At 47.4% G+C, this 13,464-nt stretch overlaps 1 protein-coding gene across 2 annotated transcripts in view; it reads right to left on the bottom strand.

Annotated features, from left to right (window-relative positions):
- Positions 1–207: 207 nt before the first annotated feature.
- The window catches only part of agap3 (ArfGAP with GTPase domain, ankyrin repeat and PH domain 3), a 15,607-nt gene continuing 2,350 nt past the window's right edge, over positions 208–13,464 (bottom strand). The window contains exon 2 of one of the 2 annotated variants that reach the window (XM_060058185.1): positions 208–344. In XM_060058185.1, the coding sequence (XP_059914168.1) occupies positions 247–344 (98 nt within the window). In that variant the 3' untranslated portion in view covers positions 208–246. Of the gene's footprint in view, positions 345–3,554; positions 3,843–13,464 lie in introns of those variants that run through there. The other variant, XM_060058186.1, reaches the window with a different exon arrangement.

Raw genomic sequence — 13,464 nt, 5'->3', positions numbered from 1 at the left:
CGCACAACAACAATAGCCGGGGAGCAGAAGCAGCGAAAGTGCGGCGTCGGCTCAGGTGTCCGTGGCTCGGAGTTAAGGTCAGAGATAACAGCGTTAGGCTAATGTGACGGGAGAACGCTTGCTGCTAATGGGGCTGGGGCTGCCGAGAACCCACTTACTGCAAATGAAATGTGTTGCTTGCAAATCCACGTCCATCTTAAAACACACACACACACACACACACACACACACACACACACCGGTGACTCAACAGCCCCGGTTGCTGTCGGATGCGGTGAAAGAACTGCACGCTGTGCCGCCCCTGACTGTTGTGTGCTCTGCTGTTGTGTGTTTTATATGCTTACCTGCACATTGGATGGGGGAGATGGGAATCCGTCCAGACGGGTGATTGGGTGAGGCAACACGAGGGCGGACGACAGAGAGAGAAGAGAGAGAGAGAAAACAAGACACATTTTTAAGTCACAGTGAATTGCAGTTTGGTGGACAGAGTTTTAAATGGTTGTTGCACGATATTGTCTTCATTGATTTTCGGTGCACATCCAATAATCGAGGCGATATGTAAAACTGAACAGCAAGGACATATCGCATCCGCCACCTTCAATCTATTCACCGCCCCAACCCGTTAATTTAACATTAGGATCACTTCCATCGAATTAAAGAAGGGAAAATCATAGAATGGAGAACATGAGATTAATTTTCCTTTAACTACTTCACAATGGACTTTACCGCAGAAAGCATGAACGACTTCCAACACATTTCTCTGCAGTTATTGTTGTTTTAAGATTCTCCCCGGTGGCGCTGCTTTGGTTACACGTCAACTTAATTTATTTATACTTGACTTTGATTCCCATATTATGATGCCTATGGTTTACCACAAATTCATAAGGCCTTCTCAATCATTTACGATCTAATGAATAAAAGATGAATAATTTATGAAGTCATTAGAAAGGGAATAAGAGCTGTCAGGGTGTGTTTCTTCCTGTATGAGCCACCAGTGCTGGAAACTTCAGATATCGCTAACACTTCTTCGCAAGGCAATAAGAGTGGGGGGAGGGGTTCCCGTCTGACTCGTTTTTTACTTTTATTGTCGGTTTCCGTTTTCGTCGTAAGTTTATTATTTTTGAAAAAAATGAACTTCCCAGTTTCTCTTTCTGAACAAATCTGTTGGGAAATGCACACTCAAAACTATGAACCAAACAATGGTCCCGGTCCAGGCCTAACATTGGAACCATCGATTCGGTTTGTCGGATCTATGTTAAACTCTTCCATAGTTAGCCTTGATCTGTTTGGAACGGAGCACTCCGTCTAGCTAGCTCCTTTATCTCTCCGTCTACACTCAGATACACCCACTTTGTCTGGAACCGACATGGTAATTGCGCTGTTGTGAAATGAAGAAGGTATCAAAAAGGTATGAGGCTGAGGTATCAAACCATGACTGCTTCACTGTGCCAAAGTTTGACTGACATGAACAGAAGTTCAGCTAGGATTCCAATACTCGAAGGAAGTCCTCCCAAAACCGACAATCCAAACTAAATCCATGTGCTTATAAAACGAGCTAAATCACTTTCACTCACTATTCCTCAAAACACACACTGAAAGAGTTGAACTATTGAACTTTTGAACCATAAGCAATACTTTTTTCTTATGATATTGGTTTGGTTCTTTCAACGACAAATAGATCGCTGTTGGGAATTAAGTCAGTGAAAAAGGTTATTCACGGTTATTCCAACCGTGATGAAAACAAGTGGCTTAATTACTCTGAGAATGGTCGACTGCTTAAAGTCCCACGCAGAATGCCCAGTTCCCCACTCTGAGACCGACAGCTGCCTAGCTTATCAGAGGCTCTCCGTCCACAACACAAGTGACTTTATAGATTTTATAGATCGATTTCTATGCTTTCCGAATACGCGTGTCCAAATCCTATTCAACTTGGCTCGGAAGAATTCCAAAATACCTACGCAGGACATCCAAACGAGACACCATGGTAACCAAACAAAACACACTAAATCGAATTTAAATCAGTTATGTGCTTTGGCCGTTCAAAAGTGCCCTGGGTCGCAAGTCTCGCAGAACGGCTTCATGTTTGGCTTCGCCCCAACAATAGCCGGCCTGGCCCGTGAAGAAGGTCAGACGGAGGCGCTGTATTAGTGGGGAAAGGTCAAACGCAGCCATAGGAGATACTCCCTCCCCTCACACCGTTATCGATTAAAGAGAAGGCAGGGTTTGCTCAAACGGTGGACAGTCTACCCTTTTAAGAAGAAAATGAGCATCACATATAAAAGGGCCACTCCAAAGAAATACCGCCCCCCCCCCCCCCCGGTGAGGAACAGGGGCCGCAGGCTTACATTTGACAGGGCGCCCTGTTCCCATCAATACATCCATTCATCCACACTGCGTCGGTCGGGTTAGTCATCGCTCAGGACCAGATGACCCCGGACGACGCAGTCAACGGGGCCACACTGACCCATCTCGGCAGGCATCTCAACCAATCTCATCTCGCCGCCATCAACACACAAAAAAAAACATGGACTCATCCCGAGCCACCACCCACAACACAACCAGCCCCCCCCCCAACCCCCAAACGCACACACACCAACACACACACACACACACAAACACACACACACAAACACACACACTAACACACAGCCGAAGCAAGCAATAATGACAGCAGTTGATCCCTGCCAAGTAGGAGAGCGGGAGTTAACGTGCGGGATTGCGTCACTCTTCGTGTGCTACCCCCGTGGAGAGGCGTTGTCTTCCGCGGTCCCGCCACCTCCACACACCGCCTGCTCCCAGTGAAGCCACGCTTTCCCAACACGACCCCCCCACACACACACACACACACACACACACACCGCCCGCCTCAAGCCATTTCACTCAACAGCCAACCAACCACACACAAGGGTGTGTGTGTGGATGTTTGTGTGTGTCTTAGTGTGTGTGTGTGTCTTTGTGTGTGTGTCTTTGTGTGTGTGTGTGTGTGTGTGTGTGTGTGTGTGTGTGTGTGTGTGTGTGTGTGTGTGTGTGTGTGTGTGTGTGTGTGTGTGTGTGTGTGTAGTAGAGTACCCCACGCGCACACAGACAACTCCTCTCGCCAACTCCTCCTCGCTGGTTATGTAACTCGTTGCTACGCCTACCGGTGGAACCAGTGGGCTGGCTGCACCGGTAGAGCTGCAATAGCAATACCACCACCACTAAGCACCACCACCACCACCACCACCACCACCACCACCACCATCATCACCATAGAGATGGAATAGAAATACGACTACCACCACCACCACCACCACCACCACCACCACCACCACCACCACCACCACCACCACCACCACCACCACCACCACCTCCACCATAGAGATGCAATACAATACTACCACCACTAACAACCACCACCACCACCACCATTAACAGCAACCACCACCATAGAGATGCAATAGCAGTACCACCTCCACCTCCACCTCCACCTCCTCCACCACCTCCACCACCTCATCCAACTCCACCAGCACCACCACAACCACCAGCACCAGCACCACAGACCAGCCAGCCAGCCAGGCAGGCACCCTCAGCCGGGCTCAGCCTCGCGGCCCGGGCTCCCTCGCTCCACTGACCCGGGCCGTCCTTCCGGACCAGCGACCAGCGGGATTGCGTCTGAAAGCCTCAGTGGAGGCCTCAGTCGAGGCTTTCAGAGCATCCACTGTTGTTGCCGTTGTGTTCGTTTGATTTTTTTTTCTCGTCTTTTGAAGGTAAGGTGTGAAGCATAGTGTCTCATCCTGCCCCCAGCTGGAGTGCCTTGCTGCGTCCTCCACGCAGCATCAAAACGGATGGTTTTCCATGAGTGCCTGGGTAAACAGACGCACAGAACACGCCCCTCCGTGGGTTAGTTCACGGCCGTGAAGAGAGCCGTAGGTTTGCATGATATCGAACACGGGCCTTTCAGTCGTTGAACTCAGAAAACCAACGAGCTGGCTGTCGCCCTGCGCGGTTGACTCCGCCGTCGGTGTGTGAATGTGTGCATGAATGGGTGAATCTCAGGTAATATTGTAAAGCGCTAGAGATAAAAGCGCTATATAAATGCAGACTATTTAACATTCAAACATATCGGATTCCATTTTCTGCACAAGCTCTATGATGCAAGTTATTTCTCGCTATACGATGTTCAAGCAGCTCATTAGTAGCTAAAAGCATCTTACGATGATATAAATAGTGTGCCCGTGTCTTTCCATAACCACTGGGAACATGGCTACACAACAGTTGGTCTGATTATCCCCCTAGTGTGTTTTTTTCCCCTTTTCTATACGCATAGCAGAGTCCTGAGATGAGCCGACAGCCAATAGGAGGTGTCCTAATCCTCCCATTCACTTAACAGTACTACAGTATTTTATCTGAGACCAGCAGTTCCCTGCAATGGAAAAAAACAAGAACAGAAAAAGAAGATGATAAATCGAGGACAGCTCACCCACCCGAAGCAAGTCTTTGGCTTCCGAACAAAACATTTCTCCCCTGCCAGGCGAAAAGAAAATCGCATAAGAAAAAGAAAAAAGTATCAGAGAATGTATTGAGACGTTGCCTTGAGGAAGTCATCAACGCCGGGTTTGCTAATGTACACCGCGGCAAATTCCAGTCGCTCTAATACCAAGGGCCATAAAGTCCATTGGATGGCGGTGAACAGCAGCCATATGCTTCCTGCGTCGGGTGACTTTTAATTTAGAAGTATGCATTTGAAAATAGCCTCCAAAAGATAAACAACCATTATTCGTATTCACCTGTGGCGCATTTCGTTTACTAAAGCCTTTGGCTGTCCTTGTTTGGTTGCTAAGATGCTTCATGTCTTTCAAAGAAACCAAGCAGTGCATATATTTGAATCCTCATTTTACAGTGATGCATGTACCTGTCTACAAAATGCTGCAGCACTGCAGTCATTAGCCTCTCTCTCTCCCTTCGCTCACTCTCTCGTTCAATCTCCCCCATTCTTTCTCTCTCTCAGACTCTCTCTCAATCTCCCCACATTCTCTCTCTCAATCTACCCCCAATCTCTCACTCTCCCTCCCTCTCTCTCTCTCTCTCTCTCTCTCTCTTCCTCCCTCCCTCTCTCTCTCGGAGGCTCAGAGGGAGATGATAAACCGAGGCCTTGCTTATAGTATTCATGCCTAATGTACTATGGTAATGTGCTCCGCGGGCTCCTCGTCTCCATGCGACTGGCAAAAAATGATCAAATAACACAGCCTGCCTCTATAATGCATCTGTGCACGGAATGAGAAGGATGTTGTATAAAGCACCGTTATTGGCAATGCAGTGCGTTCATACAGTTATCCAGATACTCTCTGTCCCCTTCTTCTTGCTGACCAATACAGGCCCATATAACGGACCGCAAAGCACTTGGCCGCTAGTATTACTACATAACGACGCGGTTGATCAAACAAACTGCTGAAGTCAGAGGGGAGGGAGGAAAGGAAAGTCGGGCCCAAGTGAGGAACAAATAGAATCAGCAAATGGACCCAGAGAGCGAGAGAGAGAGAGAGACAGAGAGAGAGCCAGAGGGAGGGAGATTGTGATAGGGAGAGTGATAGAGAGAGAGAGAGTGATAGAGGGAGAGACAGAGAGAGAGACAGAGCCAGAGACAGAGCCAGAGAGAGGGAGAGTGTGATAGGGAGAGTGATAGAGAGTGACAGAGAGAGAGACAGAGACAGAGACAGAGACAGAGACAGAGACAGAGACAGAGACAGAGACCGAGAGAGAGAGAGAGAGAGAGAGAGAGAGAGAGAGAGAGAGAGAGCTTGGATCTGGGGCCTCGTATGGGCCGGTTCTACGAACAGATAAAGGGCCTGCCAGGACACGCTCCTCAAATAAGAGTCCAGCAGAATGTGACTGTGTGTGTGTGTGTGTGTGTGTGTGTGTGTATATGTGTATGTGTGTATGTATGTGTACGTGTTTTTGTATGTGTATGTTTATGTGTATGTGTCTTTGTATGTGTATGTGTATGTATATGTGTGCGTGTATATACGTGTGTTTGAGTGTGTGTATGTGTGTGTGTGTGTGTGTGTGTGTGTGTGTGTGTGTGTGTGTGTGTGTGTGTGTGTGTGTGTGTGTGTGTGTGTGTGTGTGTGTGTGTGTGTGTGTGTGTGACGTGTGTGTGTGTGTGTGTGTGTGAGTGTGTGTCTAAAGAGGCCTGTGGAGCACCAGGTTCACACACTCATGACCAGATGATGCGAGTCTTGGGTCAGGGTGGGGGGCGGGGGGGCGCAGCAGTGGGACAACTTTGGGTTATTCCAGTCAGGGAATGCAGGAAACGGGGGTATAAACATTAATAGGGGTCACGTTACACTTCCTCTGCCGTGATTCCCTGAGAATAAAAGCATGGCGTCGTTACTAAACCGCCCTCGACGGACCGGAGAATCCACCACCCACGAGACGCCGAATTACGTCAAGAACCAGCAGCGAGAGAGAGGGGAGGGGGGCGTTTGGAAATAAACAAATAAATCACACTTCTATATCTGCTCTCAGAAAGCAGCATATGCGGTACAGAAAAGCACAGTTTCTCGATCGATACCATACTTTTGATGGGCTTTCTTCCAACACACACACACACACACACACACACACTTCACAAACACAACCTTCACAGTTCACACACACACACACACACACACACACACACACACACACACACACACACACACACACACACACACACCCTTCACAGTTCACACACACAGAACAAAACTTCCACTTGGGATCCAAGAGGCTGGCGTGGTGCCTGAGTTTGTCCTTTGAAGGTAGCGGAGACAATGCCAGAGGACAGGCTGTCATAGGGCCAAGAGGGTGACATCCACCCATGGAATGTGGGAGCTGGGTGATAATTCTTCACAGACACATGTTCGACATGCCGCGCAGACACGACTCTCCCTGTCGTCGTCCCCGGAGGAAAAACACATGTAAACATCAAAGTGTGTTCAGGCTATTACTGTCACATCCAGATCTATATCTATCTCCAGAGAAGGAGAGAGCGAGGAGTAGTTGTTATCAACCGAGGTGTATATATAGCTACAATACACCATTTGTGCGCCCGGGCTCGCGGCGGCGCTAATGCTGTACACACCGTGTGTTCACCCCGTCTCGCCTTAGGTTTAAGCTTGAGACAAAACCGTGACATCGCTCTCTCTCTGTGTCGGTTAAGGCTGGTGACGTTTGTTATAGAACCGGGTCCACGCACACCTATGGTGCTGACGTAAACGTCCATGCATCAAGGCATTTTTTGACGGGGAACATTTAAAAAACACAACAAATATGAAGAAAAATGGTAAATGGACTGCATTTATACCATGCTTTTTCTAAACAGAAGCGCTTTACAATATTGCCTAACATTCACCCATTCATGAACACATTCACACCTCAACGGTGTAGTCAACCCAGCAAGGCGACAGCCAGCTCATCAGGAGCAGTAAGGGTGAGGTTTCTTGCTCAGGGACACCTCAGCGGTCCTTGCTCCTTCCTTGCTAGTTCGATCGGGGATCAAACTAGCAACTTCCGGTTACCAGCCAACCCGTTCTACCTCCTGAGCACACATGTCGCCGAGTGAACATATCTTCTTTTGGTTTTGGGGGGTTGATACGATTTCTGACACACCATATGGTAGTAATACCGTCATCGCAGAAAACACACACACACGGCTATACACATAATGTGTCTCACACGATTAAACCAGGTCTCCCTCAGTCTCGTTGTCTGACCCGGGTTCCAGCGAGCCGAAGGAAGGTAGGTCCTTTGGGGTGGGATTGATGGTGTAAAAGAACTGTGGCATGAGCCCCCGAGCTATTAGAGAAGTTTCAATTTAATTTCCGCAGCTGTGGAAACTTTTAAATAGACGTGCGTGTTCTCAATTAGTTCTCGTCGCGGGGCCCTGCCTCCAAAAGCAGGGCCAGGTGTACGCATACGTTGTAATACTTGACAACGTTATGGCCTCCCTGCCGCCTCGGTCGTACCGTTTGTCCTCTCCTTGTCACTGTTCCTCCGAGAAAGAGGTTGAAGGGGATATCTCCGGTTTTCAGGTAATAGACTGCCACACATTCCCCCAGCCTCCCGTTTCTCTGGCTTCTAGAAAGAGTAATGAGTGCGGTATTGATTCAGCACGCCCGCTCAGAGTCACATGGGCATAAGCACACTAAATCCAAATAATGCTTCATTTGTACCCTGCTCTGTTTCAAATACACAACATGTTCAGATGGTCTGATTTCAGGTGGGTTTCGGGGGGTATTTTTTTATTTTTCAACCGCGGATGAACCGCTACTACCTTCCTCCCAAACCCGGGATGGTGCCCCAATCTTCCCACAGTTAGTCACGGGACTGCTGGCAAGCTGCAGGCGCTGGGAGGCATATGTGCCTTTCCATCTGTTGCTCACTCTCTGCCTTCCAAAGCCCTTCCCTTTCGTCAGAAGCCATCTGCTCCAAGCCCTGCCCCACTGGCAGGAAATAGGAGCACTACTTCCATGATGGGATATGGAGAGAGAGAGAGAGAGAGAGAGAGAGAGAGAGAGAGAGAGAGAGAGAGAGAGAGAGAGAGAGAGAGAGAATAAAAGACAAACAAGGACGAATGGAACTCGCCACCGCCCCCGAACGTGAATTAGGAACGAGAAATTGGAAATATTCACCAAAACGTGAATTATGACTCTTGTGTTGACTATCCATCTTGCTCTCTGCTCTAAAAGAGTTGCACACTACCTCTGCCTCTGCTATCCATCTTCTTCATACAACCGTGTTTATGCATTCAAAATAGTAGAGTGTAGGAGAAGTTATTTTTATTATTACAAAAACAATAATCAAAGACAAATGAAGCTGCCATCGAACTAAAGCCTGCAAAATAATCTCTTTCGCCCCACATGCACACATCACATAAATCATCTTGTGGTATGACATCTCCTAAAAGTAGGAAGCAATTCCACTACCCTGTTCCTATATTTTTGAAGTGCGGTTTATTGTTTTGACTCGGCAACGTGTGAGAAACACTGATTAGGGTAATGCCTTACTGGAAACACAGTAAGTGCTCAGTAAGAACATAAAAAAAACAACAACAGCCTTCAGGAAAGAACCAGTAAATTCAGTCGCGACTATTTTACATCAGAACATTGATATCTGCCTGTAGTTCCGAACGGCGAGGATCGAGTTAACTGCACGCACCCCTCTGCACATTAAAAAAAACCAAGCCACCATGACACCCCTGCTGCTTCTCGGAGGCAACGCCAGATTTCTGTTTTGCAGCCTATCAATGGTAGAGAGCGCCTTTTGTTTCACCGGGACAATGGAGCGCATTCTGCTGCGGCGGGGATCGCGTCACGTTCCCCGAGCCTTTTGCGCCACAGCGGAGCGGAGGCAGGCGCTTCGGGAGCAGGGGTGGCGCAGGGGTCCACTATCTGACCCCCCCCACCACCAGCACCACCACCCACCACCCCCCCCAGGGATGGCCACACGCCCCACAGACCCGTGCTCTGTGTCAGGGATGGCTGGCTCGGCTCATCCCGGGCCGTCGGGGGGTCAGACACGCACGACGCCGCACGTATGAGCGCGCATTTTGAACGGCGATTTGTGAAAAGGACAGAGAAAGACGGATCAGAGGAGCTCTGCGTGCCTCATGACACAACAAGAAGCTCTTTGAGGGAGGGTGGGTCGCGGTGCAGAGGCGCTGGTATCTGCCCGGCATCTGCCAGAAGCCCCCCCCCCAACCCCCCCACCCACCCACCATGTTCTTCGATTGCCCCCCCTGAGGATGAACCTGTTGTTTGGTGTGAACTGGCTGTGAAATGTTTCCAGTTTCTCTTAGGGAGCCGCGCTCAGACGATAGAGATTAGAGTATGAAAGTGGATTGTGGCAGAGAGAGGACACAGATGTAAAATCGACAGGGCATTTGCATGCAACTCCAAACAGAAAGCGCTCAGTTTTCTTGTCGGGATTTAAATAAAATCTAGACAGAGGGCCGATGCAACGAGCCTTTGGTGCCTGAAATGTGTGCTGCGTGTCATGCTTGTTGTAGCAGTTATAAAACTGCACAGTACCCAATAATCTGAAGCCACTGAGAAAGAAATTATAAAATAATCGGTTGGCCGAAAAATGTTGTGTGTATTTGCCGTGCCAACGAGATATGCAAGATAATCTATAGCTCAAAGATATTAACATTTCACACACTTAAATAGCTGTCTTAAGTGAAACATAAGAAACGCAAGCAGAGTCGTGTATATCCCAGCCTTCACAGATGTGTTTACGTGGAGTCTACGTTATCCACTGTTACACTGCGGCCAGTAAATACTAGCTGGGCTGCTCTATAAACACTAACATACCATAATAAAGTCTGACATCAGACACACCGGGACACAGGCCCGCTGTGGCAGTAAATGACTTGTCCAATACTTTCATTTCATATTTACGATTAGATTTCTACAATTAAATCCAGCAGTAACCACAGCAAAGTGTATGGCTACAGATGGCTCACAGCATTCACCATCTTAATCACTCTCTAATGCCCTGACAAATCTAATCTCAGCAACACACACAAACACGCACCTTGGCATCAATAGCGTTGATATGGCTCGATGATCGGAACCCCAAACAAAGTAATCCCAGCCTGCGTTGGCAATCATCCTTTATTATGATCAAACTTTGTTTACAAAGGGATCCACGAGGCGACTTGCAGCGCAACGCAACGCAGACGAGTGGCAAGTTTCTTTTGCTTCTTCTGCTTTTTCCTGCTTTATTTTTGCTAGTTCGTTCCCCGAGCCGGACGGCTCACACTAGCTGCTCCAAATTAGCTAGCTGTCGCCTTGCGTGTTTTTCCACCGCGGTCAGTGTTTAATTGTGTGAATGTGTGCATGAATGGGTGAATGTTGGGCAACATCGTAAAGCACTTTGAGTGCCCACTGGTTAGAAAAGCGCTCTATAAACGCAGTCCATTTAACATGTAACACACGTCCATCAAAACATAGCAACTATTACCATCACTATTACTATCATGTCTCTGTGTAATGTATTCCCATAATTACAAAAATCCATTCATAGCTGAATGCAAGAAAGCCTCATCATTCATCCTGCTGAGAGGTCGTACACTTCTGTTGGTTATTGACCGGAGGGAAGGCGCAATTCCCGGTAGCAGGAAATTGCTTAGGTACCACTATGGCAGGGGAAAGAGCCGAGGCCTTCGCCTGTGTGCATTGTGTATCTGGCTGTCGCTGATATTGGCATTTCTGTACACAATGTTCTTTGTGTGCAGACGGAGTGTTAGCTTGGGATCCCTATGCCGCGCCTGGGAAAAAGCTGTTGGTTTAGGTGCTCCCACCACTGCCCTCGCTGTGACATTGGTCTGCTGTTACGTGTGTGTGTGTGTGTGTGTGTGTGTGTGTGTGTGTGTGTGTGTGTGTGTGTGTGTGTGTGTGTGTGTGTGTGTGTGTGTGTGTGTGCGTGTGCGCTAGTGCTTTGGGAGGGCAATGCAACACACAAAACAGGAATCAGCATTTCAAATGTGCGTTGTCTAAAAAGAGGTTTATGTTGTATAATCATCAAAAGACACGCTAACATGATGGATGGATCGAGGGAATATGTATTTGGGATTATGCGTTTATTGGAGCCAATTCAGTGGAAACATTGTAGTTAAAGTGGAAACTTCGAAGATCTCCTTTTCGTTATTTTTGCCGAGCCCATTTTTGTAACGTTAATTATACTGCAGATGCATGGTGTTTCATCAGTGGGACTCAAACACCATTGTGTTAACTCATTAGGCAAAGGATAGATTTAGCAAATATTTATTTCAATGAAAATCTTCGAGATCACTTCTTAATTCCATAACCATTCACAATCACCTTCCCCATCATCATCCTCTTCATCATCCTCAGCTTTATCATCCTCATCATCTTCATCATCCTCATCATCCTCATCTTTATCATCAGCATCATCCTCCTCCTCATCATCCTCATCTTTATCATCATCCTCTTCATCACCCTAATAATCAGTGCAAATTAGGGTAAGATCATTCTGAGAGAACTTGGGCACCCAATAGAAAGTATCCCACAGGGCCACGACTTAGTTATAGTCTGTTAATAGACTATACGCCAAAGGACAAATGAAACGCAAACTCACTTGAAGCCAACCTGAGCGATCTCCACATTGACTCCCGCCTCCTGACAGAAGGATTTGTCAACCTTTGTAGCACTGTGATAACTTGTACAAATAATAACCAAGAAACGGCAAGGCAAGAACCTCTTTTACTGTGTTTATTATTTATGATGGCATATTAACCGGTTTGCTGAAACCAATGGGTGCTAGCCTGAATACCAAGGAGTGTTTAGGGAGTACTGCGAACAAAACAATATCCTCACAGCTAAATCTTTCCCTTATGGTGTTTCATATGGACAAATTATCTTGCAAAATAGCCTTACATCGTATAAAAGGTCATATTAATCTAGCAGCCAACAAGAGATATATATCTTGGTGGTGATGGGCGCTACGTTTACTGAGTGCTAACATTTCTGTCCATGTTTTCTCCCGCATTCTCGGCTAACCCTGTGGTTTCCGTAGCAACAGAATCAGCACTGATTCAAGACTGAAGAGGCACAGATTTGCAGCCCTGCAGTTTAGGTGAATACAAGTCAACCAACTTTTTCACAGCTTTTCCCCACACTGGTCGGATGGAAATGTGAACGAGTCGGTTGAAGGGAATGTGTGGAACACGTCTCCTTTAATAAGGAAATAACACACTGCCCTCAGGTCAAGGTGTCATCCCTCTGACAAGAACATACTGTACGTTGTATCTGGCCATGATATCAATATAATGAATGTACCGCGAGACCCAATGTGTTTATATTCAGTAAGCTGCGATGGAGTCTGCCACACCAGGCTTCCTGTGCTGGCCCGGGATGTGGACTTAGCGGACACTTTGACCACCAAATGAAGCTAGATGTTTAAACAGAAAAGGGTTGTGAGAATAGGGGTGGTTATCTGTCCTGCGTATCTATTACTTGTCAGCAGTCTTCATCATAGAATTATGGAAACATCTCTTTGCTCCAAAAGCGGGACACAGATTTTAAGCACACCGCACACATTCCTTCCTATTTGGAAGTAGGAAATTCCCTTTACCTTCCAACCAATGGTTGCTCATCGCAAAGATATAGACTAAATTAGCTTAGCATTCAAACAGAGGATGGCTCAGAATGATTGCGCACACACACACACACACACACACACACACACACACACACACACACACACACACACACACACACACACACACACACACACACACACACACACACACACACACACACACACACACACACAGAGCTGCTGACCCGTTTAGACAGAGCTCTTGTTCTTACTTTATAAGCTATTTAAAATAACTCCAGAACTTTTTTCAATGCGTATAGTCGCTACCCTATTTCAAAATAGACACGCGTGCGAAAGACTTGCAGAAGAGAGACTTATATAGAG

Source organism: Gadus macrocephalus, chromosome 8 (assembly GCF_031168955.1).
Source record: "Gadus macrocephalus chromosome 8, ASM3116895v1".
NCBI lineage: Eukaryota > Metazoa > Chordata > Actinopteri > Gadiformes > Gadidae > Gadus > Gadus macrocephalus.
The sequence above is the reverse complement of the archived record's forward strand: the minus strand, read 5'-3'. Positions and strand labels throughout refer to the sequence as shown.